Source organism: Heliangelus exortis, chromosome 19 (genome assembly GCF_036169615.1).
Source record: "Heliangelus exortis chromosome 19, bHelExo1.hap1, whole genome shotgun sequence".
Classification (NCBI taxonomy): domain Eukaryota; kingdom Metazoa; phylum Chordata; class Aves; order Apodiformes; family Trochilidae; genus Heliangelus; species Heliangelus exortis.
The window spans coordinates 11,785,257-11,813,064 of NC_092440.1; the positions used below are offsets into that span (position 1 = coordinate 11,785,257).

At 36.1% G+C, this 27,808-nt stretch overlaps 1 protein-coding gene across 2 annotated transcripts in view; it reads left to right on the forward strand.

Moving 5' to 3' along the window:
• KNTC1 (kinetochore associated 1) overlaps positions 1 to 27,808 on the forward strand; it is a 33,190-nt gene that overhangs the window by 3,271 nt on the left and 2,111 nt on the right. For both annotated transcript variants that reach the window (XR_011729626.1, XM_071762863.1), the window contains 54 exons: positions 634 to 727; positions 1,063 to 1,115; positions 1,351 to 1,463; positions 2,153 to 2,207; positions 2,696 to 2,794; positions 3,236 to 3,279; positions 3,539 to 3,604; positions 3,691 to 3,766; positions 4,321 to 4,446; positions 4,552 to 4,641; positions 5,126 to 5,191; positions 5,643 to 5,704; positions 5,790 to 5,901; positions 6,115 to 6,258; positions 6,485 to 6,541; positions 6,623 to 6,724; positions 7,331 to 7,447; positions 7,930 to 8,073; positions 8,344 to 8,442; positions 8,915 to 9,018; positions 9,150 to 9,255; positions 9,941 to 10,075; positions 10,201 to 10,320; positions 10,649 to 10,718; positions 10,794 to 10,861; positions 11,419 to 11,711; positions 12,071 to 12,243; positions 12,429 to 12,526; positions 12,851 to 12,992; positions 13,482 to 13,538; positions 14,024 to 14,187; positions 14,678 to 14,782; positions 14,889 to 15,017; positions 15,680 to 15,796; positions 16,186 to 16,295; positions 16,513 to 16,723; positions 17,390 to 17,479; positions 17,825 to 17,996; positions 18,395 to 18,453; positions 18,593 to 18,809; positions 19,312 to 19,385; positions 20,258 to 20,468; positions 20,573 to 20,682; positions 21,284 to 21,333; positions 21,681 to 21,759; positions 22,449 to 22,567; positions 23,203 to 23,338; positions 23,874 to 23,969; positions 24,357 to 24,413; positions 24,813 to 24,867; positions 24,958 to 25,021; positions 25,950 to 26,079; positions 27,084 to 27,173; positions 27,492 to 27,637. Coding sequence is in view for 1 of the 2 variants with exons in the window: in XM_071762863.1 (XP_071618964.1) it covers positions 634 to 727; positions 1,063 to 1,115; positions 1,351 to 1,463; positions 2,153 to 2,207; positions 2,696 to 2,794; positions 3,236 to 3,279; positions 3,539 to 3,604; positions 3,691 to 3,766; positions 4,321 to 4,446; positions 4,552 to 4,641; positions 5,126 to 5,191; positions 5,643 to 5,704; positions 5,790 to 5,901; positions 6,115 to 6,258; positions 6,485 to 6,541; positions 6,623 to 6,724; positions 7,331 to 7,447; positions 7,930 to 8,073; positions 8,344 to 8,442; positions 8,915 to 9,018; positions 9,150 to 9,255; positions 9,941 to 10,075; positions 10,201 to 10,320; positions 10,649 to 10,718; positions 10,794 to 10,861; positions 11,419 to 11,711; positions 12,071 to 12,243; positions 12,429 to 12,526; positions 12,851 to 12,992; positions 13,482 to 13,538; positions 14,024 to 14,187; positions 14,678 to 14,782; positions 14,889 to 15,017; positions 15,680 to 15,796; positions 16,186 to 16,295; positions 16,513 to 16,723; positions 17,390 to 17,479; positions 17,825 to 17,996; positions 18,395 to 18,453; positions 18,593 to 18,809; positions 19,312 to 19,385; positions 20,258 to 20,468; positions 20,573 to 20,682; positions 21,284 to 21,333; positions 21,681 to 21,759; positions 22,449 to 22,567; positions 23,203 to 23,338; positions 23,874 to 23,969; positions 24,357 to 24,413; positions 24,813 to 24,867; positions 24,958 to 25,021; positions 25,950 to 26,079; positions 27,084 to 27,173; positions 27,492 to 27,637 (5,876 nt within the window). In the remaining variant the exon portion in view is untranslated. The remainder of the gene's footprint in view (positions 1 to 633; positions 728 to 1,062; positions 1,116 to 1,350; positions 1,464 to 2,152; positions 2,208 to 2,695; positions 2,795 to 3,235; positions 3,280 to 3,538; positions 3,605 to 3,690; positions 3,767 to 4,320; positions 4,447 to 4,551; positions 4,642 to 5,125; positions 5,192 to 5,642; positions 5,705 to 5,789; positions 5,902 to 6,114; positions 6,259 to 6,484; positions 6,542 to 6,622; positions 6,725 to 7,330; positions 7,448 to 7,929; positions 8,074 to 8,343; positions 8,443 to 8,914; positions 9,019 to 9,149; positions 9,256 to 9,940; positions 10,076 to 10,200; positions 10,321 to 10,648; positions 10,719 to 10,793; positions 10,862 to 11,418; positions 11,712 to 12,070; positions 12,244 to 12,428; positions 12,527 to 12,850; positions 12,993 to 13,481; positions 13,539 to 14,023; positions 14,188 to 14,677; positions 14,783 to 14,888; positions 15,018 to 15,679; positions 15,797 to 16,185; positions 16,296 to 16,512; positions 16,724 to 17,389; positions 17,480 to 17,824; positions 17,997 to 18,394; positions 18,454 to 18,592; positions 18,810 to 19,311; positions 19,386 to 20,257; positions 20,469 to 20,572; positions 20,683 to 21,283; positions 21,334 to 21,680; positions 21,760 to 22,448; positions 22,568 to 23,202; positions 23,339 to 23,873; positions 23,970 to 24,356; positions 24,414 to 24,812; positions 24,868 to 24,957; positions 25,022 to 25,949; positions 26,080 to 27,083; positions 27,174 to 27,491; positions 27,638 to 27,808) is intronic.

Genomic DNA, 27,808 nt, shown 5'->3' on the forward strand with positions numbered 1-27,808 from the left:
TTGCAAAAAGACTTCTTGGCTTTCATTTCCTTCACTGTAGATTCAGAAGTTAGCAGATGGGCAGTCAGTCTGTCTGTAGTTTTTCTCAGAAGGAATTAACTGTTGCCATTTCAGAACTCAGGATGGGTGGGGGAAAAATATTTTCACCCTGGCTGCCTGAGCTTGGTGACTCTCTGCAGTTCCCAGCTCCCACAGCCTGCTCTGTTTTTAGTCTTGTCCTTGGGCCCAGAGACAAAGCAAAAACTGGCAAATAAGGTTCATGTTCAACAAAAGTTTGCCAAAGTCACAATCAAAGTCACTTGAACAAATCCTTAAGCATGGATGTTGAATTCAATGCAGGTTTTCTCAGTCAGTTCAGTTTCATGCAGGTTTTATGCCCTGTGGGAATGGAAATTGGATGTTTCCAAGTACAGCTTGGTTTTAAAAGAGCCAAACAATAACTGTAGCAAAGACTTGAAAGGAGAAAGGAAAAAGGCTAAATTTAAAATAAATGTAGTTTTCCAAATATCAACATGCACTGGGAATAAAGTTCAAGTTGCTTGTGCAGCTTTCCAAGGGTTTTTATAAGTTACTGATCAGTAAATGGCCAAATTTCTGATGCATCATCCCATTTTACTTTGCTGTTACTACCAGGGCAAAGGTGATTATGTTCTGTCCAAATGGGAGGTGGACACTACCAATAACCTGGTGTCTGTTCAAAGTTTTGCTGATTCAAGTCTTATCAAAGGTAAAGAGGTTTTTTTTCTTTTTACAGACAAGTGTAGAACTCATAGGTAATTGCAGAAAAAATACCAAGACATTTTCAGTTCTCATTGTTTTTAGTAAGTGTGTACCAAATACAACACTTTTTGTAGAGCCAGGACATATGCCTCAAAATAGTAAATCTTAGCTTAGATGTGTACATCATAATTCTAATTAAGCTAAAATTTTTATGGAGCTAGGAAGCTACATAACTGTAAGCAGCTGTAAGTTTCAGTGCTTGGTTGTATATTTTATTACATATTTGCTTCCAATACATTTTTCAAGAAAAATAATATATTTCTGTGACTGGATATTTTTTAGATGCAGCAAAACTTCAAGTCCTTGACAATCTGCTGTTTGTTTTAGATACAGAGGTATGTGAATGTTTTGGTTTAGTCTTTGTTTTACAGTGTTCTTGAGGCAGCTATATTTATACTATAAAAATAAAGCTGCTTTTATTTAGTGAGGATCTTGATGTTACTGTGTTTTTTTTATTCTACTCTTGGTCATTTAAACAATGGAATATGTTAACATTCTGCTAAAAAAAGACAAAAAATGTCTTCCACAAAGAAAATATTAAATCCCTGTCTGATTTCTTTTTTAATCCAGAATATTTTAAGCATGTGGGATGTTTATTCTCTTACTTTAATTTGGGATTGGCCTTTAATACATATTGAAGAATTTCTTCTAAGTACAGAGTCAGAATCTTCTCCAGTTGTATGGTAAGTGTTACAGCACCAGTTCTGAGGTTGGTCACTAGAGGATTTGTGCCACAAACACTTGATTCACTGAGGTACTGAATTTTTAGAAATTTTGGTTGAAATTGTTCTAGTCAATAGGACAAAGGAATTGGACTGTAGATTTCTTTTCTGCACCACAGAGCTAAGGATAAGCTTGGTGCTTTCTTCTTTTTCTTGGTTTATCTATTGTTTCTACTAAGAAGTGCATGTAACCTGCATCATTTTAGAAAGGTTTGTCTAAAATTAAGGTGTATGGTATGGCTCACAAGTCTGATGTTACAAGATTCTGTCTTAAATAGGGAAATAGTAAGCTCTTCCTTCACTCTGCAAACAGAGGAACCAAGATCTGGAGATCATTAACATGTGAAAGAAATTAATGCCAGTTTACATTAGGGGACAAGGCTCCTGGCTCTTTCCATTGCTTTGTGCCCATTTAACAAAAAATAAGACTCAGATCCACTTGAAAATCTTAAAAATGTCAGAAGTAAAATTAAGTGTGTTCTCTGCATGCTAAACCAGTTATTTTTGGGCACAGTATAGGGTTTTAAGATGCACCAGTTTCCATGGAAAACTAATTTTTCTGAAACTCAGGAGGCAGAATCTTTTACTCTTTTATATGTAAAATTTACCCAGTATATTTTGCTTTCTTTTTCTTCTCTTTTGTTCTGTAGGCAAAGCCTTGCCAATGTTAAGCTGATAGTCATGACAACACCAGATAACAAACAAGTGAGTAAGGGACTCTTGCAGTGCTTTTCCATGGTCACCAGGGAAAGCTGCTCTGCTCTTTGAGTATTTTGCAGCTTATTTGGGGTTTGCTTTTTTTTTATTGATAGACCTATAGTGGAGAGCAGCAAAATTTCCCATGTTTCACATATTTTCATAGGTTTCTTTAGAGCAATATCTGCTGTATTCAGCATTTACTTCCATGTGTAATCAGCAGTTAACAGAATGTCAGGATGAACATTGTACAGTTTGTTAAATGTGACTTGCCTAATTATACATAATAGGCCTATATATAGAGGCAAACATTTAACACTTAAAACTTCATTAAAATCTCTTAAATTGGAGAGATCTGCTTTTTCATAAAAACTTATCTCAAAAAACTTCCAACTAACTCCAAAAGAATCCAGAAACAATTCTGCAAATTGTCACCAGTAGATGAGGAAAAAAAAAAACCTAACTTGTTTGTTTTCCCCTTCTTTTTTTTTTTATAGATGAGAAGTTTAATGGTTTTTTCCTTGCCTGCAATGCAGCCACTCTATTCTTTGGAAGTATCTACTGTTTCTTCACTTGTTCAAAGTGGGATTGGCACAGTATGTTTAGATTATTTTGTTGCTGTTTGAATAAATATAGTTGTCTTGATAGGTATAGTTCTTGAAGAGGTTATATGTTGAAATAAAGACAAAATTATGTCCCCAAAGGATGGGAAAAAAGCACACAATGTATAGCTAATGTTATAGGGGGCTAATGGGTCCCTTTTCTTTGATCTGAGATCAAAAAGTGTCTGATGGTAGATGAACTGGGATAAGAGAGTGGGTTCAGTCTGAAGTGTCCAGTTAAGGCCCTCAGAAATTTTAGATGATTGAAGGTGTCCAACAAATAGCATGATGAGCATCTAAAAAACCCAGCAGACTTACTGGAGAGAAAAACAGTTTGGTTTTTTTTTCCCTAGATTAGGAAATGCATCATAATTTGTGCTTTTTGGTGACTGGTTTCCCTTTCCACCTAATGATTTCTGTTGTTGCATGCTGCAGGATACAATATACTTCTTGGAAGGAATTCATGAAAAACATCAGATGTAAGATAATGTTTTTGTTTCTCACTAGATCATTATTATATAAAAATGGCAGATTAATTTTTTGTTTCTCACTAGATCATTATTATATAAAAATGGCAGATTCATTTTTTGTTTCTCACTAGATCATTATTATATAAAAATGGCAGATTAATTTTTTGTTTCTCACTAGATCATTATTATATAAAAATGGCAGATTAATTCTATGTATAATAGTTTGTTTCACAGTTGATAAACTCACATAGTTCCTTCTCATCCTCAGACCCTCTGAAGGCCCAGTTTCTATTGTTGTAATGAGAAGTTTAACTGAAGCCTTGCCAGAAAATAGGTACTAGTTGCCATGAAACACTATTTTATTACTATTTCTTTTGTCTGTGGATTGGCACTTACACTGTGACTTTGTTTCACCCCCAGACTAAGTCGCCTGCTTCACAAACACAAATTCACTGAAGCAGAGAATTTTGCTATTCAGTTTGGACTGGATGTGGAGGTAAGTGCTCCATGTTGATAAATACATTTGGAGATTAATTAGTATAACTGAATTTACAATAGGGCCCTTGTCCTGCAATCAAAGAGGATTAGAAGTATTCCAAACACAGTGGAATGTTACTTTACAAAGGCAGGCACTATACTTGAAAGCTGATTCAAAATTAGACAGCTACATGGTGAGCTGTATTTTTATTTACAGTAGCTTACAAACAGTGCAAAGAGGAGTTGTGCAGTGTGACCCTTTCAGTAGCAGGAAACAGTGCTGCTAATAAAAAAAAAAAAGGAATTTTCACATGCATTTATCAACACATAGTCTGGCTTTGTTATCTGATCTATTGAAATAATGCAATTTGAATGTTACCTATGCCTTTTTGTTTCAATTCTTAAATTAAAAAAAACCAGGCTTAGCTGGTGAGTTGCAAAGATGTAATTGTAAGGGACTAATTGATAATTCATTTCTCTAATTAAATTGTGTAATTAAAACATTGTGAACGAAAGTGCAAAGCTTCTGGTTGAAGGCTGGGTGCTTAAAACTGTGTTTCTGGTTTTGAACAGCTTGTGTACAAAGTGAAAGCAAACACTATTTTAGAGAAACTTGCTTCAGCTTCTGTTGGGAGTTATGGTCATGAAATCTGGCTGGATCTTGTGAATGAAGCCAAAGAAAATTTGCAAAAAATTCAGGTGTGTATTCATTTCTACCCCCATTTCTACCCATTTGTTGCTCAAATAAAGTAATGCAAATTACAAAGGAACTTGGAATTAATTACAGTTATTCTCCTCATACAGGATAGCCAATTTGTTGTGGATTACTGCATAAATGCTCCATGGCCACTGTATGAAACCACTCAAGAAATGTTGAACTATGCTAAAGTCAGAGTAAGGAGTTTTATTTGTTTAAATTGCTCATAATCATCCATTCCTATTACAGACCTCTGTCCAACGTGAGGAAAAGGGCATCTTCAAACCAGCTACAGTCATTCAAAAAGTAAATTATTTAGAAATTGAATGTTACCAAACAAAAAGAAGCAACAACCTCATTCTCCCTATTCCTTAAGGGTAAAATATTAATTTTCACATCAGAAAGGGGGTTTTAGTTTTGAGCAGTAATCTTTTGAAGTACCTTTAAAACTCTTAATTTCAGGAGTAAAAGCTCAAAATATGTCACCTTCTCCCTTTTCATTATTTCAGTCTTTCCTGCTGTATCAAACAGAATTGGAGATGTATATATATACAATATATATATATATATACATTATAAATCCAGGCAGTCTAACATTGTAAACTAAAGACTCCACTTTACAGAGCTACTGATTTTTTGCTCATGGCTTTATTAAGTGCCAAACTTGTGAATTTGTTTCAGATCTTGAAGAAAGATGAGAGAACCTCTGCTCCATCATCTGAGGGAGCTCTGGTATCCATAACTGAGGTGAGCAGAAAGGTCCCACAGTATCATATGACAAACAAGTATGAGAGAGCCCTAAAAGCTGTGCTGCTTTTGCACTGCTTAAAAGTTTAAACAAGGTTATATTTTACAGTATGAAAGAGAGTCACAGTAATGACAGGTTTCAGAAATAAGGGATTCCTTCAGTCATAGAAAGATTCAGATTCAAAAACTGAAGAAGCTTTTTAAAGTGCTTTTAGGTACTCAATTTTATGTCCTATTTAGTCCTATTGAATACTGGACAGGCCTCATCCACCTTCAAGGAGAATCAGTGCAACATGCTCACACAACTGGAATTTTGGATTAATGCTTTATTAAACAAATATATCTATGTAATTATCTGAAATTCTCATTATTTACCTCCATTCCCCCTCTTTGTGGTGGTTATTCTGTCCTTTGATAATCTACTGACCTTAAATCTCTTGTTTGCATTCAGGTATTGAGAGCTCAGGCAAGGCTTACAACTTTCTATGGAGCTTTTGGACTAGATAAATTCAGGTTTGTTTCTGTTTTTCTCATGAAAATTTAAAATAAATTTAATTTCAATGTTTAAGTATGTGGCATGTTTCTTTTCCTCCTCTAGTGGGATTGCTTGGACAGAATTCTTGAATAATGAAGACATTTTCAAGAACATCCTTTTTCAGCTAGAAGAAGGGAATTTACCTTGTGCACAGTACCTCTGGCTTAGACATCAGGTGAGGTGGCCCAGACATGTCCTTTGGGAGCTATGGAAGATGTTAAGTTTTATATTTCTAGGTCTAAAGGATGACAGTTATTTGATTTATTCTGTGGTAGTTATAATCTGTTCACTTTCTTGTGAAATCTGTTGCTTCTTCCTATTAATGAAACAGTTTTACAGCTAAACATATATTCCATATACCTCTCATTGTTCTGTTTTAATATTTTAGGCAGATTTTGAAAGCAGCTTTGATGAAAAAATGCTGGAGAACTTGCTTAATGCCATCCATTTTGCTGTTCCTTTGAAGGAACTATGTTTGTGGCTCAAAAATGTTGTGATCCCTTTCTTAAGAAGAGTTGTGCCAAAGGGACAGGTAAGACTGAAATAATAAATGCAAAATGTAGTTTTCTCAAGCTAAGATAATTTTATAGACAGACTTATTTATGAATGATAGAACCTTTTTTTTTCCCTCTGTCTTTTAAAGGAATTCTATCATATATCAAATTGTTTATTTTAAAAGAATATTAACAATTTTTCTACTGGAAAATTTTGCTTTAATAGATAGCAGATCTCTACTTATAACTGAGTGTTTTTTTCAGAAAATATTAGCAAAGTGGCTGGAACAAGGTGCTCGAAATCTTGAACTAACTGATAAGGTAAGTCTTACAGCCAAAACTTTGGATGTTTGTATTTCTGTATATATGATATAGCTTGCTAATATCAATTGTTTTGGGCAGGCAAATTGGCCAGAAAATGGACTCCAAATGGCAGAGATTTTTTTTACAAGTAAAAATCAAGGTGAAATGGGACTGACAGCTTTTGGACAGTGGAGTCCTTTGGTAAGAAATGTCAGCTTTTTTAAAAATTAATTGCAATTATGTATGTGTTATGGCCTGTTATACATCCTAGGTTTTATATTAAAATATAAAATTGGAGAAAAATATTAAAATATAAAAATATAGAAGTGGAGAAAGAAAGAGCTTAAAGCTAAGCATCTGTGCATTTTAAAAATTGGGAACATTGACCTTCTGTCAGATCTGTTGTCTTGAACTTTGGAATCCCACGTTTCTTATATGGAATGAAAAGACAAGAAATTTACTCCAAGTTCCACTTTCAGCATGTATTTGATTTTCATCCCTGTGGGCCATAAAAAGGTAAAAGTTCAGCACGGATACCCACAGAAGCTTCAGGATTGCAAGGCACAACAAATTGTGAGGTTTCTTGGAAAAGCATGTTAAAAAATAAGGTTCCAACTCCAAAGAAAATGTCAGGTGTAGGTGCATTGTTCCTGGCTGTCTCTTACTCATCCTTAAGAGTGAATGAAATGTTTGTCTTTTAGCAGAGAGGTGAAATATAATTTGTTTTCTTCCTGTTTATGACAACACTTAAAATTTTTGAAGTCTGTACCAAGTCCTGTAATGTTTGACTTGTGATCACTGTTTCAGAGATGTGGTGACTGTGAAGAGGTGCACAGGTTAAAGAAGCTGGTAAATGACTTACAAGAACTGATAAATCTCTATAGAAAATACAACTGCAGGCTGGCACTCTGTGATTTTGAAAAGGTAATTCTGCAGGCACTTCAGGAAGTGATTTTGAGCAGTGGATTGTTCTGAGAAGGAGAAAAATCCTGTAGCAAGCAATTTAAAGTCAGATAAAAGAGATGATGGATGGAATAGTTGATGAGACCTGTGTCCATAAACTGCTAAGACTATTTGGTATCTTGTATTTGTTACAAATTTTGTTTCAATCATGGATAAAAATGACAAAATGCAATAAGAAGGTGTGGCTTAAACTCAGTGATTTGCATTTTATGACAGATCATATGCCATGGAGCAATCATTAGAAACATAAATTAGAAGAACAAGTGAACAGTAACGAGCTTTGCAAAAGAAAGCTTTTATTGGAGCTAAAGATGGGTGCCAGGTCTTGAAATCATTGATTTGGGTTCACTGGCCACTCGTTGTTGAATTATTTGAGATGTAAAGGATGAAATGTAGTGGTGTGTGTCATGTTCTAACGTGGCACTGTTCCACTTGCTGCCCAGGAAAATGCAGCCACCATTGTGTTCCGCATGTTTGATAAAGTTTTGGCACCAGAGCTTGTCCCATCCATCTTGGAGAAGTTTATAAAACCTTACCTCTGTGAGCATAACCTACAAAAGGATGAGCTGCTTCTACAGTACATAAAGGTATTTTCTACCTTTTGAATAAAGCTTTTTAAATGTGAGTAAGCAGAAAACAAATGTCACCATTTTCATGTTGGATTTTAGGATCAGCTTTCAGGTTACTTTTGTCAATCAACTTGATAGTTACTCTTTCCACTATGTGGCATTAACAGATGCAAGAGAAGATTGCCAGATCTGTCACTTAAGTCCAAAAAACTTGAAATTTGTGTTTATATTAAGACATTCTTATCTTTTCTGGGCTGAAATATCCTAATGATCTTTATCAAAACACAGGATTTGCTGGAACGTTGTCGTACACGATCTGCTTCAGTATTTGAAACTGCATGGGAGGCAAAGGCAATAGCTGTCATTGGCTGTATCTCTGACACAGATGTAAGTCTGTTTTTCAAAATATACTTTTGTATTTATACCCAATTTTCAAAAGCCACCAAGTGGCTCTAACACATCAGTTCCAAGTGAGGCACATAATTTCACCTAAGGACATGGGTACATTTTTACATGAGTGGTATGAGGAGGAAGAAATAGCATCCTGGCTTTTCATTCAGTAATTTTATCCCCTGGGATGTTTTTTGCTTGGGAATTTAATTATAGCTGTGTCAATATCATCCCATGGAAAATTCACCCAAATTTAATATATGAGAAGATGAATCTCTGCAGTGTTGTTATTACATTTTCTCACCTAACTTTCCACATCCTATTATGATGATTTACACCTTTACCCAAGTGGAGATTGAGCCAGAAAACAGAATGCTTGCCTAAGTGAATCAGTCACTTGTGAACAATGTTTCAAGAGATTTTCTTGTAACTTATTCTGAAAAGTAAGCTCTTGATGTTTCTTTTATAGCTGAAATTTGATGCAGTTCTACAGATAATGCATGGTGCTATGGTCCCATGGAGTGCAGCAGTGGAGCAGCTGGTAAAGCAGCATTTGGAAATGAATCATGTCAAGTAAGGCACCAGTTTTTTTTTCAATTAGAACTCTGTTTTGGGGGACAGGCTGGAATACTGGGTACCTGGCATAGTGTGATCATTAAATCACACAGATATAAGTAGGAAATAAAAGTCTGATTTGTCCACAGAGTCAAGTTACTGCAGGAAAGCTACAGACTGATGGAGATGAAGAAGCTGTTGAGAGCTTATGGGATAAGGGATACTAATCTTTTAAAGGACAAGCAGCTGATAATGGTAAGTGTTCAACATTACTCTTATTTCTGTGAAACAAAAATCCCTACTCTTACCTGCATGCATTTTCATGGAGTATTAGAAACCAGGCTTTTCAAAAAAATCTTAGCAACTGGTAGCTTCCACTTGTCATCAATCTCTTTCTCTCCTCCTGTTGGGATATATTTTTTGCCTGAAAGCCCATTCTTCTTTTAGGACTTAACAGATTAGCTTAGCCCAACCCAGTCAGCACAGCATTGATGATATAGTGCTTTCTATATGATGAGGGGCTAAAAAAAAAGAGGAAACTAACAAAATGTAAGACCAAGTCTTCTCAAGACTTCAGATCTGATTTCTCCTAAGGTCACAGTGGATAACACTTGGTGATATTTTTAGTAAGTATAAATTTTTTGAACATTTGCCTTTTACTAGGGAGAAAGCATGAGTGTTTCTGGAAAGTTCCTTGCCATCCTAAGAAGTCAGATGATTCCACTGAATTTTGCTAGTCTCCAGCTTAATACTCCTCTCCAAGCCCAATATTCTCCTGGTTATGCTTTAGTCAAGTTTTTCCTAGACAGAAATTTGAAATTTCTTTGTAATTTCCTTGGCATAAGCTCTACAATTACAATGCAGAAGGAGTGTGTGTAAATTGCTTCATTTATTATCCTATGGACTTCAGTTTGCTGATGTCTATGTTTTCTTCTTCCAGAGGCTAGTGAAATACATTCTTAAACAAGATACCCCTACTTCTTTGGAGGATGCTTTGAAAATTGTAGCAGCATATATGTTGCCCACTGTGGAAGTCTATGTTCTGAGGATGATAGACCTGATTGACAAAGAAAGGGTAACTCAAATACTTCATGTCAGTTGATCTCAGAATTTAAAGACCCCGGGGCTTATTTTCAAAACAAGTTGTACTACTTTTCTTTTTATTATTTCTGGTTTACCTTTTTTTGTTTTCCCCTTCAGGGAGAGGAATCTCTGACTTTATTAAAATCCCTGACTCCTGGTGAAGCTGAGAAAGTTGCAGAGAGATTGACTGTGTGGGGAACACTGATACTACAGAACAAAGCAGATAATTCTGAAGAGGTACCATGTCATTTCACATCATAAACTGTGTACACAAATCACTCTAAAAATTACTCTTACTCAGATGCTATAAAAAAAGTTCTGTGGGAGCTAATGGGCTATATGGAGTACCTATATATTACAGCTCTAAAATATGTGCTATTTCTGTAAAGGATGGATATTTACAATAGCTTTATTATCTTCCTTTTCAACTGGTTGTATTTTAGACTTAAGACCTGTGTAGAGAACTGCGTGGTATTTTAATAGAGTGGAAGCCTGAGGGTCACTGTCTGTTACTGGCAACATTTTGGCCAAACAAACAGAACATTAAACTCTTCCTTTCCTGCAGCACAAAACACAAATGTTTATGACTAAGACACTTGTGGAAATCCTTAAATTCCTGTTCAGCATTCAAAAAGGTAAGGTACACCTTAAAAACCCTACATTTTGTTTGTAGATGGAGTTAGGAAGTAATTGTTTTTCTCCTCCAACAGACAATCCTCTGAAGAAAGATGAATGTGAAGGAAACCTAAAAATGTTTGAAACACTTGCTACCCTGCAGGTAGGTATATTTATAATTTCAAACTGCTTTTGATTTACTGTATTCATTCCAACTGTTCTTATACCTTGGATGATATTAAAAATTAATTGTACTTACAACTTATGTGCAAAGGTTGTGTTCATTATTGACTTCAAAGAAAGGCTCTTCCAATCTACCAATTCAAATAGTGCCTGGAAAATTTCCAAATTGCTAGAACTCAGTTGTCCATTTAAACCAAAAAGTGTCCCAAAAGTCTTAACTATTAACACTGCAAAGATACCAAGGTTGTATCATGGTTTGCAAACCTAATTATTTAATACTGCATTTCAGCAGGATCCTTCAAGCTTTTCTATTTTGCTTTCCTACTGCTTAGCAAAAATCCAACCTATTACACAAACCAGTAGCTGCTAAAAATCAGAAACCAGTAAAGCTAACTTCATACTGAAAATATTCCTCTAAGAATGAAACAAGAAATCAAAATCCTTTAACAACATCAACCAAAAAAAAAAAACAAACCCCAAAGCATTTTCCATGAAGTTCAACGAATACAAACGTATCATCTTTTTCTGTTATTGCAGGAAGATTTTGATATCTTTCTTTCAGTTGAGGAATTCAGGAACCCTTCACTGATGTCTGGGCTTCTTGAGAATCACATCCAAGCTTATGAAACTGTCAGATCTCTGTCAAAGTCTAGAAAAGTGCAGCCAGGGAACTGCAGTACTGAAGGTGGGAAAAGCAAGAACCGTTCCACTGAGTCGAGGTTGTATAGATTGGCTCTGCTCCTACAAAGGTCAGAGCAAGAACTGGGAGAAAAACTGGCCTTGAGAGCACTGGATGCTGGAAAAGTTGAAGATGCTGTGAAATTATGCAGGTAAAACATCAGAGATTGTAACCTTTAGTGAGCTTCTCTGTACTACTTCCAATACTTTGCCAAAGAAGATCTAGAGCAAAGGAAAGGGATTTTTGTTTTACCTTTTTTTCCCCGACAAATGAATGCTTAAGAAATGTGTTTATATTACTTGTACATAACATAGCATAGAGTTAAGCTGTAGCCTGAAAATTACCATTGGTTTTTTGCCACAGCATGATTGCTAACTAATAAAAATATTCCCTGTGGGTTTATGGTGAGATAAGCAAGGCACAATATTAAATAACCATTTTGAGAGCTTCTTAGAGTACAATAGTTTTATTCTAGCCAACTACTTTTCTGATTTTAACTTTTTTTAATAGGGAATTCTATGAAAATCACTGTAATGAAGAAACAGGGAAGCTTCTGTTTTCAGCATGTCAAAGGCTTTCTCATATGTTGGGTGCTGATGCTCCAATGATCATCCCTAAAGATATGAATCTTCCAGCAGTGATCTATGAAATGGCTTGCCAAGCAGCTACTGTGTGTAGCCCAGGTAATTCCTGTTATCATTATTGGTTTTCATCTTGGGAATTCCAGATTTCCAAACAATATTTAATAAACATGAAAAAAAAGTGAATTTCTACATCTGTAAAAATAGGTGCTTCGTAAAAGTGTTTCCTTTTAATAGGACATGATTCTTCTATTCATAGTATGCCAATACTTTTAATATTTTTGCAGATTTGCTTTTAGATGCTCTGGAATTATGTAAGTATACTTTGACTGCCAAGGAAATTTACAGACAGTGCCAAATAGAAAACTATGGATTTACAGCAAAGGTATTGTCCTCCATCTTAAATATATATGTTTTAAAAAAAAAAAATGCAATGTCTTGATTGACTGAATAGTGCTCACTATTTTTCTCCCTATGTTTTTAGCAGCATTTCATCAGCTTGCATAAAAAGCAAACACCTAAAAACTCCACAGCCCTACAGATAAAAATTTCCCTGAACACGTGCACTTCAGCACAGAGAGTAAATTTTAAATTCTAAAAGCAGTGCTGCTGTATTCAACAGCTAGAACCTCTTACAACACTTTGTTCCTTAACAGGCTTCTTAGCTGTTCTTTTTATGGTGTGTACTCTTGACAATGTTCCTATTTAGACACCCACTTTTGGAGGAGACAAAGATCCTTATGAAGAGTGGACTTATGATGACTTCTTTAATGAAGATGGAATAGTTCTTGACCCACAGACAGCTCTTCCAGTTGCATATGAAACTATTTCTTCTCTTCTGCCTCTTTGTGGTAAACTTGCTTTTCTGAACATTCAATCAGTATAAAAATCTGTATTTTACATTGTTTTTTCTCTGGGATTATAAAATAATTCAGCATATGTGTGGAAGTTACCACCTCAGAAATAGAAATTAGCCAACCTCGTGGAAGAAATATCCATTGGGGGTTTAGAATACAAAGGTGACTTTTGGACTTTTGTTCAGGAGCAATCATCTTGACAAATACCTGGAGCCATGGAGAATGCTGTGAACAAGTGTTCCTATAAACTTTCCCTGGTTTTCTGATCTTTTCTAGACATCTTCTGGTAGCCACTAACAGAGACAGGATTTTACTGAGCTTAATTTCATCTTATTCTAAAATAACTAACCTTGTCTTATGTAGTACTGGAGATACACAGAGCTCTGAGAGGTCACATGGCTTTATTTTAGGGCCTTCCCTGCACTATAGTATTTTTAAGGCACTTCCAGATTTCACAGTGTTGCTGCTGTCTTTGTGTTTCAGAGGACAAGCTGTATCCCTTGGACTCCACAAGCCTGGCAAACTGTGCATTTATTAAAGGTATCACAGTGGCTGATTCACCACCCTAGAAATATAAACCAGACCACTAGAAAACATGAGCTTTACATGAAACCTACACAAGTATGAGTAACTCAGTTCTTTTAAATGGGTTCCTAGGTGTTCTGCTTAAAACCAGAACCTAGGGAGGTAACTTGGTTCCTCACAGGAGGCACCAGTTTGAGTGGTAATTGCTACCATTCTGCCATGTGATTTGGGGCATGTTGTCAAAGCCTGTATTTCAGTACAGAAATTCTACCACTATGAGCTAGGATCCTTCAGAGCCTTTCCAAGATAACCATCTTCTGGCTTTTGATCTAAAATGAGTCTGTATGAAATTAGAAGCCCTGAAAATGTCAGGTTTCAAAGGAAGCTCAGGCTGTGTCATAAATTTAATGACGGAAAAGAGAATCTGTACTGGTAGCAATTTTTAGGAATATGTTTGATATGAAGATACTAATTATTTTCTGACTTTAAATAAATCCCAGGACAGAACCTCCTGCTGCCAGCCAGAACTCCCATCTCAGCACTGCTGCAGAGCCTCCTGGAGTGCAGCCAGTGTGAGTTAACCTTAAGGCTGGTAATCTGCTCGTTTGGATCCTGCCTTCAGCACGGGGTAGCAAACAACATGGATTTGTCCCTGAGTGAAAAGGTATGGCAAGAATGGTGCTGAATTTGGCTGAGAGTGAATCTTAGAACTATGCCAACTGTTAAGAAGTTTAGAAAAGAATTTGATAGGTATGGGAGAAGCTTTTGCCATGATCATTTTTACTACCTCTTGATCAGATGTTGAGTCATTTTGTGAAAGAAGCTTTTCCCTGTTTCCATGGCTCTCTGTTTCTGCAAAGTATGTTCAGAACTAAACCTCTGGTCTCTGAAGGGAGATCAAGAATAAGAAGTGTTAAGAATAGTTTGTCTTCTCTCACATTGCTTTTATCATTGGTTAGTATGGGAAAAGTGGCAAGGAGACTATTCAAGAAACACTCCTCAGTTCAGAAGCACTGGGAAACAAATCCTTTTTCTAACTAGAAGAGATCTTTGTAAGTTAAATAAAAATTACTAGAGGGCCTCCCATTATGCTGTAGAGACGAGAGAAGTTGAAGCCTTAGAATTAATTTTTAACTGTCCTTTTTTTTTAACAGCTACACAATGGCAATTTACTAGCTGAAACCAAAAGCTTTCTTATTGCTTTGAAACAGAAGTGCACCTCATTAATTATGACTACTATCCTGACCTTACTACACAAGGTAAGAATGTAACACTTTTTATGCCTTAGGAATTTATTTTAGCAGGTCCCTTTGTATAAAGTCTGTAACCTGTTTTGTTTTGGTGGTTTTTTCCCCCAAAACACAGGTGTTCAACTGTCGTCTCATAGATCACAACCTGGCACTGGGATATTGCACAGTTCTGCCCAAGGAAGACATGTTCAATAAGCTGTGGGATGTCATAAACAACACCTGGCAAAATTACAGAAAAGTTTTGGTAAATTAACAAGGCAATGCATTTCTTTGGCAAATAGAGAATGTTAAAGAGTTTCTTTAAAGAAAGACTTCATTATCAAGGGTACAGCTTTTTGAACAAGCTCCTTTAGGGTGCCACTGAGAGGAGCTGCCTCTCTTTGTGATACTTTGCACAGGCAGCTGCTGTGAATAGTTCTTGTGATACAGATCCAAGCATTAGGTTACTTCATCATGACTTACTCCAAAGCTTCTGATTGTTTATTTCAGGTCCCACCATAATTTCTACCTGCACTAGATGCTGGAGACATTGTTCTCTGACAGCAGTTGTCAAGAATGGAAAGTAAAATAAAATAAAATAAAATAAAATAAAATAGGAAGTGAAGCATGACAAAGAAATGGGGAGGGAGAGTGACATAAATCTGGAAAAAAAACATGTCTAAAAAATACCATTTGTTTCACTAATACTATAACAACAATATATTGTTAATGCAGAAGCTCAATTTTAAAGTAGCTTTAAACTGCTACCTCAGGAGGAGGGTAACCCTGATACTATCTTCTGTGAGGTTTTTTTTTTACTGTGTGATCATCTTTGAATTAAGTTACTCTGAGAATTTAGACTTTAGGATTCCTAATTTTCTGAGTTTTTACTGTACTTTTATTCACTTCTCTTCTCAATCCTTTTAGGCAGTAGCTGTGGTTGGAGCACAGCTTGCTAACCAATATGGTGAAGCAGAAGAAAAAAAAAAGTTCCAAGAACTAGTTACTGATGCAGAATGGGGTATCCAACTTGGTAAATTTGGTGTAAGTTTTATTTATCAATGTGTTTATTTATTTTAGAGTTTTTTTAGACTAATAAGATGTCATTATGTTTTCTGATGTATTGTGATTTTAGACAGGTTTCCCATTCAAATGTAGAGAAAGTTGGGGTGTTGTTTTGGTTTTAATTTTTCATTCTGCTTGTCTGCTTAAATAAACCTCAGCAACTGAGAAATGCAATAATTGAGGGTGCTATAAAAAAAAAACCAAACTTTTGAGTATGATTTGGCACAGGGCACAGTCAGCAAATGCACTGATTTTTCCTGCTCTAGAAATATCTGGATTGAAATTAAGGAAAACTTAAAGGGAAATTAGTCTTGCTTGTGTCTAAAAGATTTACTTAGGAAGAAATTTAAATGTTTATTTATTTCTAGATTTCTTTTGAGACTGTATTTAGACAACCACCAATAAGGAAGAAGGAACTGATAAGGACACTGGTACAAAATCCCAAAGTAGACACAGAGCTCATATTGAATTACTGCAGGTAAAAACTGAAGCAAACCAATGTCTTGAGTTGTTGTAATATCAACCACACCTACTGAAATCTATTTTAGTTTAAATAGATCCTAATTCAAGCTGTTTTTTTTTAAAAAAAGTAAAATTAATCAGCATGCTAGTTTCTGGTGAATTAACTCATAAGGAAGCAAGCACCCTGATGACATCAAAGACCACAAAAAAAATAATTTTCTGTCCTCTTCCAGCACTTTCATGCTGGACAGTGATGCTGCACTGCAGCTTTGCATTGAAACACTTCTGCTCCAGAATGCTCACACAAATCATGGGGAGGATGACTCTGCAGAACACAGTGAGAAGCAGCCTCATTCCTCATTACTAGCAAGAGCACTAGAAATCATTCCTCTGCTGAAAAGCACAAAAGACCTGGTCACAAGCCTCAGTGGGATGTTGTACAAGGTAAAAAAAAAAAACAAAACCCAAAAAGATTAAATTAAAAAGCAACACACCAAAACAAGCAAGAATAATCCCTGAAGTATCTATGTTGTACCAAATATCACTTAAATGACAAATTAATAATTCAATAGACATTTGAAAAGTGGGGTTTTTTCCAGTTTTTCTTTAGAATGGAAGTTTTGGTTTTCTACTTATCTAAGAAACAGAAAACCAACATACCTAAATTTCTTTAAAGACAGGTAGAGTCATTCTTCATGAATTCCCTTAAAAAAAACAACCAGAAAATAATCAAAATCACTTCCAAAAATCATAGCACACTACAAATATTTTCAAGTGCAACACTAAAAATAGATAGGGGCAAAAAATTACATCTTGGGTTAGTTTGCTTGATTTTGGGTTTGATAGGGGTTTTGGTTTAGTTTGTTTTTTTTTTTTTTCTTTTAAGCTCTTACTGTTTGGTCTTTCTGCAATTGCCTGACAATTTTTTTTTAGGTTTTAAGACTGTGAAATGGAAATATTTTGTTTTAGAGAACTATGTCATTATGCTTATACTGTTTCTTCTCTGTTTTGTCAATACAGTTGGCATTACAATTAGAGAAAGTTACCTGTGTTGTATGTTTTTAAGACAAATCATATAAGATCTTACAAAATAATCATTATTTTGAACAGCTTGATCCTTATGACTATGAAACTCTGGAAATTGTCCTGAAAGTGATACAAAATGCTGATGAGAAGAACACCAGTATCCAGCTGAATCAGGTATGTCCAATGATGTTGCTGTTCCATCACTCATAAATTCTGTATTATATTCTATTTATTGCTGTAATTATTTAATAGTCTGCTGAAATTAAGGGATTATTCTGCCTACACAACTCCTATTCAGAAAAGTGCATTCAGTAAGTAGTGATTTCAGCAGTGGCTCCATAGCAGGGATAAAAACTTTAAGATATGTGACAGCTCTGCCAGAAAAACACATCAGCAAGATTTCAGCATTTTCATTGGTGGGACAGGGAGAAACACTCCACTCCTAGGGCTTCTGTGCTTTTTGCTTGCCCTTTTTTTTGCTTTTCCTCAGCTTTTATTTTTATTTTTTTCTCCCCCTAGGCTTTGAGCCTCCTCAAGCACCTGGAATCTTACAAAAGAATTTCTCCACCTGTGGACCTAGAACACCAATATGTTTTGGAGCATGTGATCCCTTTATCTCCAGCTGCTCAAACCAGGCTGCCCTTTCATCTGATATTCTTTAGGACTGCACAGTGTTTCTGGAGCATTATATGTATGTTCAGTAATTTTTATTTTCTGATTCCCTTTCTCTGCTCTCTGTGAACTTCAAAGCTCTACAGTAAATAGTTTATATTCAATATATTTCCTATTAATGCAGTTTTCATCCCAAGTACTTGTGAAAGCCCTTTTGCTCCTGGTGAGGTAGCTGGCTATCAGGGGAGCTAAGATAATATAAAAAAAAAATGCAGACTTCTGTCCTTCAACTCTTAAAACCTCTCAAAGACTAAAATAATCCACATATCTCCCTTCCCAGGCTAGTGTGGAGAATTAAGATTGTATTTTTGCTTTCCCAGTGGAGCTCTGCACCTAACAATAAACTGAAAGTGCTTGATTTGATAGAGAAAGCTGTGAATGTGACACTGTCACAGGCAGCTCTCTTTTTCCTTTCAGCTGCAGAGCTCAGTGAGGAATCCTTCCCAACTCTTCTGTTGATCTCCAAATTAATGAAGGTAAAGTAGCATCTTGAAAGGATTGATTTCAAAATTATTCTTAGGCACAAAAGAGCTTATGTCTGTCTTTCTTTTGCATTATTTTGGCCTCACTCTAGAACTTCTGACAGCTTTTAACCTTCATTTCTGCTTTTTTTAGGTTTCACTGGATACCTTGCACATGTCTGCAGCCCGACATGTCTTTGAAAAAAAACTGAAACCAAAAATCTTTGAAATGAGGAACAGTGGGTATACATCAGTTGTCAACAAGGAAACAACTAAAACTGTGCAGACAATTCAGTCATATCTCCTGTCTATAATTAACCCAGAGTGGGCTGTAGCTATTGCTCACAAAATTGCACAAGAATTTCCAACAGGTAAGGTGCAAATGTGATGGTTCAAGGGGTAAAGTAATGGGAGGAGTAGAATGGGCTTGAGAAAAGAGATGGTAGCCTGTAAGCAAGTATCTGATCTGTATTCTTGGATAAAAGCTGGAGAAATTTGAGAATAAAGCTGTGTTTATCTCCAACAAGCAATTTTGGGCAGTAGTCTGCACCAACAGCCAATTTATTACACAGCACCACTATTAAATCCTCTTTTCTCTTTTTATGTTGTCTTAAAGTTTCTGCATCTTCATACCATCTTCAGACAAGTTTTTCAGCAAAAGCAAATATATCAGCCAAATTTAAGCTAGCTTGTCTACCACCTGAATCCAAATGGATGATTTCTTTGTCTTTTTGCTCAAGAGCTTTCTGAATATTCTAAATAACTTTTATTTTTTTTTTTTTTAATTCTTTGAAATAAAATGGATGTACTGTATACTGTAGAAAGGATTAATGAACAATTTACAGACTTCCTCATTTTTTTTCTTTAAAAAAGGTCCTGACCAGATCCAGGCATTGAAATTCTGTCTCTATCTAGCTGAGAAATGGCTGAAGAATACTACAGCCAAGGTAATGGTAAACTGCTGGCAAAACTCTTGTTGTATAGCTGAGTGTTTTGTGTGTTTTGGTGTTTGGGATAGTGGTTAATTGTCTATTAACCAACCCTGATATTTGGGCAAGTCTGTGTAAGTGACCCCTCAGAAGAACCTTCTCTGTTACTGATATTTTTCTGTTCCCAACCTAGCAAAAATTAAGCTTACAGTTCTTGGAAGCTGGACAAAAAATATGCAGCTTTAAGGGAGAAAGATGAATTTGTTCTTTTCCCTGTTCTGTGCATTTTTCTTGCTGCAAGAGAACAAGTTGGAATCTGTTCCAGCTGTCAGATCAATATCATTATTAACTTTTGCTTTGAGTTCCAAGACTTTTCAGCAATTTGTGGCAGGATATTTAAAGAAAGTGCTTTGACTTCATTATCACATTCATTTTTACATGGTTGGTAGGGAAAGGTGCAGAAGAATCTCACCCTTGCTTATAAATGTCAAACTTGCTATGGTGGTGTTGGGACACAATGAAGATTAAATAGTTCTCTGGCACTTAAGCACATTTTTTAATTGAATTGGGCCAATTTTAGCAACAAAGGTTCAGTATTAAATCTCTTTTTTTCTCTGTCTTACCTCAGAATCTCTTAATTTTACATACTGGTGCATGCACAACAAAATACCCATGTTCACTTTTTTTTTTTTTTTTCAAAATACTTTATCTTACTACAGCAGCATTATGGATACCATCTGTTTGCAGTAAAAATACAGATATAGAGGCACATCTGAAGAGCAGATCTCACTACCCAGCTCACTGTTTTAAACTATAAAATGTTAAGATTATTTTTCTAGTGCTTTTGAGCGAAAGGAGCTTGTTTTACATAAAACTTTTTTTTGTTAAAGGATGATTCACATGAAAAAGCAGAAGTCCTACAGAAGAAATTATATATGCAGTATAAACGATCAGCAACAGAAAATGTTCTAATAACAAACAACTTGAACACTGCAGAGCATTTAAAGTCCATTGGGAAACCAGCAAATCTAATAGTTTTACTCTATGAACACCACAGTATAGACCAAAGAATCCAAAATCCAACAGGCAGGGATTATCCAGGTGAGAATCCACCATCTGGTTTCAAAGAAGCATTAAAAAGTTCTTTTAAAAAAAGCTAAGTGAGGTAATACTTGTTTGTAACTACCCTCTGCCTATTTATGTAGATATCCACATGGCAGCTAAGGAAATAGCTGAAATTAACAGTTTGGATATGAACAAAATTTGGGATAAGCTGCTGGATAAATGGCTGTGTCCAAGTGTCCTGCCCTCAGACGTGAGTACTCCCTGGAGGTTGGGTTGTGGAGAAAAGTGGCCAATTACCCCAAATATATATATTTTATAACAGACTAAGGTTATTTTGCCTTTAGTACCAATGAATCCATTTAAGGTGCACCTGAATTAAGACCCTCACAAATTTCAGTACCTTTCTAATACTGCTGCACACCACTGCACTGCCTTCAAACACTTTCTCTTCTCAGTATAGAGATTAAAATCTGATTTTTGGTGCTACAGTAATACTGTGTAGCCAGCCTCAAAGGAGTGAGTTATGAATACATGAGTACCATGATCAGAAAAGAGAATGAATCCTCTCCTTTTGCAACTTAAATATCAGAGTTAACTTCTGTTTGTGCAGCATAAAGCTAGGAGAGGAAGGACAAGGAGCAGACATTGCCTCTGCTTCAGAGTACCAGATGTGCTGACTGCCAAGCATTTGGTTAAATAAAGGACTGATAAAAACCAGAATTCCTTTCCTTGGCTGCACTAGCAGGGGTGCCCAGCTTTTAAGAGCAGGTTTAAGCCAGGATATGATGCAGATACTGATCTAAACAAGTTAGAAAAAACTCTCACACCTAGATGTTGATGTCTTTTTAAAGAAAAATCAAGAAATCTTTGGTGATGTCCAGGAAGATGAAGAGCTCCGAAGGTATGTGTGTTGTCCTCCAGATAATGTGGCCAATTATTGGTAACAATTATTGGTTGAACTATGTGTGGTTTTAGCAAGAAAACCAATAATCTGTGTGATTCAGAACTTACTGCTCTGTTCTTTTTTTTTTACTTTCTAGTGACACTAATTTTAAATCAAATACTCACACAGTGAAATACCATCTGCAGTGACTTCCAGCTATGTGTGTGCTTACACAGCTATTTGGAAGTTCTCTCTTCATTTTGGATATCCTTGGAATCTCTTAATCACTTTTTGACTTTGGAAAGTATTGAAATGAATACCAATATATTGCATTTCAGCAGCAATTAAAACATTTCTTTTTGCAGAGTTGTGTACCTACTTCAGTCACGACCAATGGACTACAGTTCAAGGATGCTTTTTGCAATTACAACATCTGCCACATCTGTGAGTTTCTACATTTTTATTTTAACTTCCTGCTTATGAAATGTTTACCTCCTATTGCAATCAAGTCTTGACTGCTGAACTGGATGTGTTTCAACCTAAGGAAATGGATAGTTTATATACAACTTGGAAATATATAATATTTGTTTGGCCTCTTGATTTCTCCCCACACAACTTTGGAGCAAAACTGTGGGGTTAACTGAATTTTGCTATTGACTGTCAAGAGCAACTCTGGGTTTTCTAAATTTACTGAATTACCTGAAAATAACATCATTACTTGTTTTCCAGAACATGCTCTAAGCTGATGTAATAAATTGGTGGAATCACTTTGGTGGAATTAAAGCAGAGTGGTAGAATTACTCTAGGAGAACCTTAACCTTCAGTCTGTCACACTTAATAAATATATTTTTGATACTGTGTAGTATTTTTTTGTCTGCATTAAAAGTCTTAAATCTAGAAAACCACCAGATTTATCAGTGCTCTTTGAAGCTGACAAATACTGAAAAAACTGCTTAGCATAAAAGTTGAACATGAACCAGTCTGTTATTTAGTCTGTATTTCTACTAAATGAATAATAATAAGAAAATTTAAAAATAATAAAAATTCTCAGAAAGAATCACACTAGACATACTCTTGCTGGTTGTTTGTCAAGTTGTTGTGACTTTTTACTGTTATATTTTCTCTCCTCTCAGCCCATTGGTGTTACTCAGTTGACATTTGCTCACAGGAGCAGAGCCCTCAAGTGTCTGCTCTACCTGGCAGATACCAGCACTGTGGAATCACTCTTCAAGAAACCCATTGAGAAAGTCAAGTAAGATGAATTTCCTTCAGGTGTTCCTCAACAATGATGTTTTCTATCAGTCTTTAACAGACATTGGAAAGAAATATATAGTATTTTGAAAATTTTTTTTTACTTTTTCCTTTTTTTTTTTTTTTTTTTGCATTTTAAAATCTCTTTCTGAAGTTTGTCTTTCAAAGACAATAAGGAACCACAACCCCAGCAGAGTAACCTCCTTTCACTGAAAATACCTGTAGAACTTAAAAAATATCTAGAATAGAGTTTCTGTGCTGGTAATCTGGAATTAGGGCCTTTTTAATGGCAAGTGGTGTTGTGGACTACATCAGACCAGGTAACCATGTGTATTTTAATAAAGATGCAATTTTTGTGCATGAATTAAGTTTTAGTTGTAAGAGTTGTAGAAACTGCTTATCTATAGAGAGGATCCAATCAGGTGAATGCTTCCCTAAGTAATTACCAGAACATTTTCTACAACTAAGATCTCCTTCATAAGTACAAATACAGCCTACATTATTTTTTCATTAAAAAAAAAAAAAAGACAAGAGAACACTTTCAGTATAATCCTGAGCTTGGTTATGTGAATTACAATATAATAATCACTGTATCTATCATTAACTTCTGGTTTTTTGGGGAACTTTTTTTTACAGGTATTTTCTAAAATGCTGCATTTATCTGGCAGAGTTTGAAATCTTGAACATCCCATATACTTATGAATCATTTCATAAGAGCCCTAAGGAAGGAATGATCAAAGGGCTGTGGAAGAACCACAGCCACGAACCCACGGTATGATCCTTAAATCCTTTGTAATTTTTGGTTTGTTGCACATTGTGTGAAATGGGCACCTGTCTGCAGAGCAGATGTGTCTCTGAACAGATGTTCCTGCAATGTGCTGCTCTATTCATGCATTACTCATGATTCTAGTTAAAATTCTACTCAAAAAGCTACTCAACAAATGCAAGTTAAATGAGATTACCAGGTAGACAATAGCATATGACAGAAAAATTGTACTTAGGTCTATTCAGGCTTCAACAGTAATACTTCTGATTTATTACCAGACAAATAATCCAAAACTTTAGTCTTCCTCCAATCAGAAAATAGTGATATCACATGTAGGTGGGGTTTTGTTTTAATTCTCCTCACACACATAAACACCTATATAATTTTGAAAGTGGGTTGGCTGTGGCCTTTCAGGAGTTAAACATCCCAGTAACACTGTACAAATCTAAAATTACACTGGAAAGCAGTAAGGTTTTGAAGATCATGAATGTGTATTAAAATAAATTAATTTGCTTTTTAATTAATCCTTGCTCTCCTTCAGGCTGTCAGGCTGGTGACAGAACTTAGCCTAGAATACAAAGTGTATGATTCACAACTGTGGAATGGCCTGCTACAGAAACTCCTTGGGTTCAATATGGTAAGGAATTTTTATGCATGAAGTTCTGCAGTGAGGTGAGAAAAAGGATTTTTTATCCATTGGTTTCTACAAAATGTGATAGATGCTTAAACTATAAAATTACTGTGAAGAATTATTGATAATTTCCATGGTATATTAAGACTGCCAGAAATCTTGGGTATGTACAAAGGCAACATATGCTGCTACTGCATGTGAAAATTTAATTAAATAAATCACAAATCATATTTCCATGTGCATCAGTTACTCCTCCCAAAGGAACACAGGTGCCTTGAGGAGCTTAAGTCTGCACCCCACACACAAAACAAGAAGCACAGTGCAGTTCTGCAGATTGTCACCAAACCTTCAAAACCACTGTAGGATTTTATAATGATTTTTTTTTTTTTTCAGATTCAATATCTAAGAAGAGTTTTGATAGCAATTACTGGGATTCATTCATTATGGGAGGTAAGCAAATACTCTGCAATTCCTAATTATTTTTTTTTCACTTAACATTAAGGCATTTAGCATCCTAATTAGGGGCTGGGGGTATAGCAGCCATGAAGAGTTATGTATGAAAAGATTCTCCTTGGATTCTTTTTATGACAATGCCATAATTAGGTGAATGTCATTAATAATCACTCAAATAACATTTTGCACTTGTAGTTCCTTCAGTTCACATCTGTCAAAATAAGGCAAAATCATAGACTATGAGATGAGGAAAGCAATATTAGGGAATAATTCAGCCAGGATAAAAAGAAAACTGAGAGGCTCTTCCACATACAGTGGTTCAGGGTGTCTGTCTGTCTGTGTCTACAAGTTCCAGCTGTGTTTGGCTCTTAATTTAAAAAACTTTGTTGTCAACAGATTCCCAATTTCAGTCGAGCTTGGAGAAGTGTAATTCTGTCACCATTTCTCACAGGTAAGGCTGTTATTGGCCATCAGGCTTGTATGGTAACTTGGTTAAATATTTACTTTAACACTAACATGAACTTAACTCTTTATTTCTTAGCTTCATGTCCACCAAGTCCCAAACAGTTAGAGGAATGTTGTGAGTGCTTTGTGATCCTGCTCAAGTAAGTAGACAGCACATCCCACATTTCCAGTGCTTTGGGTGGGAATGGCTGTTTGTAACTTCTCATCCAACAAACACAGATTCCCTGCTGGCCCAGAGACTGCTCACAACATCTGCTGTAACTCTGGACTTTGGACATTTAAACTGTTCTGGGAACTGCTCTCTGAACTGGGGCCCAGATCAGCACAGCCTGCTGAAAACCAGTTTATTTACCCAGTTGCTGCCCCCAGGAGAGACACCTGTTCCTGTCCTGACCATTTTTAAAGATCTCATGCTCAGCCCTAAGAAGCCAGTTAATATCTATCTTAGCCCAAAATATAGCACATTTCCCCAAACATTAACTCAGAATGCAAGAGAAAAATAATTCATTTTCCTGCAAAGAATAAATCTGACATGAGAAAAATCAAATAGCTGCACATCTATAAACATGGATAATGTAAGAGCTCACGTTGCAAAACATTCTGTACATAAACAAGTTTTACGTTGCCTTTACAATGTAAAAAAGCACAATAAATCATTATCATATTCACCACAAGCCTCAGACTTGCTCAAGAGAAGAGCCAGAGCTCAGAGAGCCTGACTTGAGCCAGAAATTAGTTGGGAAATACTGGAAAGTGACCCAACAGAACATCCCCACACTGCTGAGCTGATACAAATGTACCAAAGCATCACTGCTGGCCAACACTTCCCTTCAAAATAGAAACTTGAGTATTTGGGAGCTGGGTTGGTTTTTTTCCAAGCCATCATGCTTTTGTATTCCCTGAAACTTCAGCTCACATAGCTTGGCTGTTTCTGATGAAAATCAGATGAGGTAAAAACTTAACTGTTCCATCTGGCTTTAAAATCTCAGTGGAGTTTAATTGTCAGAACTGAGCCATCCAGTTATCCATCTCCTAACTGACAGCTCCCCTCCTCATCTCCTTCTGAAGGTGTCCTGTGCTGGCTGACCTGGATGTCATTGGAATTGCCAAACAATATGCACAGTTGGACCTTTCAGCTTTTGCTCTGGGGTGCCTGTTGCTGATTCCTCAGTCTGAGAAAAGAGAACAGCAAATTCAGGTAAAGAGGAAGTTTTGTGTTCTGTCTGTGCAAGGAAGAAGTCCTGAAGTGTTTTACATTCACCAGAAACCATGAAAGATGGGAACTTAAAATTCCACCTTATTTAAATACACCACTGCTTGGCATTTCCCACCCACCAGGGTTATTGCCCTGACTTTGTCCTTCTGAAAAGCATCATGTGACCACTTCCTCTTTTTTTTTTTTAAAGCAAAACCAGCTTGCTTCAAGTCATCCTCAGCAGCTGTGTCGTATGACTTTGCTCTTTGGGGATATTTTATGGGATCTTCACCCATAAAACCAATGAAAAAACCCCAACAAAACCCAAACTGTAGGCATCTTCCTGCCAGAGCAGTGTGAAATTGGTGACTGTAATTTCTGAGAAGTTACCAGTGGGCTACTGTTCAAACAGATTGTAGGAAAAGTACTGAATCCTACTTCAAGAAAGTGTTGAGTGAAAGCTCCTGACTCCCAAGAAAGCTGCTTGATCTGCACCACAATTCCTGTGTCAACCTTTTGCTTTTAAAGCCCCATCCTTGCTATTTGTGTACCTTCAGTTTCCTTTCTCATTTGTTTCCACTCATTTGTGCTCTGCATTGTTCTCCCAGATGAAGCATTAGAAGCTGTTCCCATATGTCATAAACAAACTGGCCCCATATATGTCATAAACAAACTGGCACTTGTAAAATTACCTTAAATTCTTAGGTTTCCAGTCACTGAAGTGAAGCTGAGAAAGATTTTTTTTCCCAAATTACAGCAATTGTGTAAGAGAGGCTGCTGGCAATGAGCCAAAAAACTCTGTAACAGTTACAGCAAAATAGAGTTAAAAGCAATGAGAATTGATCTTTTGCTCACACTGCACAGATCCTGGTTTGCTAATTTCATGTTTGTTTCTAGAATTTCAGAAGATTTAATTGTGCCTGAATAAATCAAACACTTCCTCTGAAGGGAGAGGTTCTACTTTAACCATTCACAGAGCATTAATGGGTTGTAATTTATTTTTCAAGGGTTTCTTATCAACATGGAACCCAGAAACTGTGCTGCAACAAATAGATGACCACATGAACACTGGAGAAGTGGTGGCATTTGCCTCCCAGGTAAATCAATAAAATTTACTTCACCTGCCTGTGACTCACAGGCTTTCCCAATAGAGAAGAGAACACAAAACCCTTTCCCCCCTCCCTCCCTTTCTCTCTCTCCTGATCTTGCCAAGTGTTAATTACCAAAATGGACACTTCAAAAATACAGAACTATTTCCAAGAATTCTTGTATTTTTATTAAAAGTTGTGCAACTTGGAATTTTCCTGGACATCTATACACCCTGCTGTCTTAGGGGCTGCCCCTCTCTGTGGGACAGTCTTATTTGCAGCACTACTGCTTTTTTTTCCTAAATAAATGTTAACTTAAATCTACAGATCAGAACTTTGGTTTTGGACAGCATCATAAATGAGAAGCTATATGAAAAATTCTTGAAAACCAAATATTTTCCACTGTTGAAGCAACAACTGATGAATACTCACAGAATGAAGGAACTGGTGGATTATTTTGCCAAAAAGAACTGGTAAGTCAGTAAGATGGGTCCTGCATGCCTGAGAGCAATTAATGGAATCCCTCTATTTTATTTTCACTTAAGGAGATTCTTTAGTACTCCAGGAACCTTTAAGGGATTGCTGTGTTAAATGAAGAAATAAAGTAAAAAAAAAATCTCACCTCCCTGCTTTGCATACTTAGG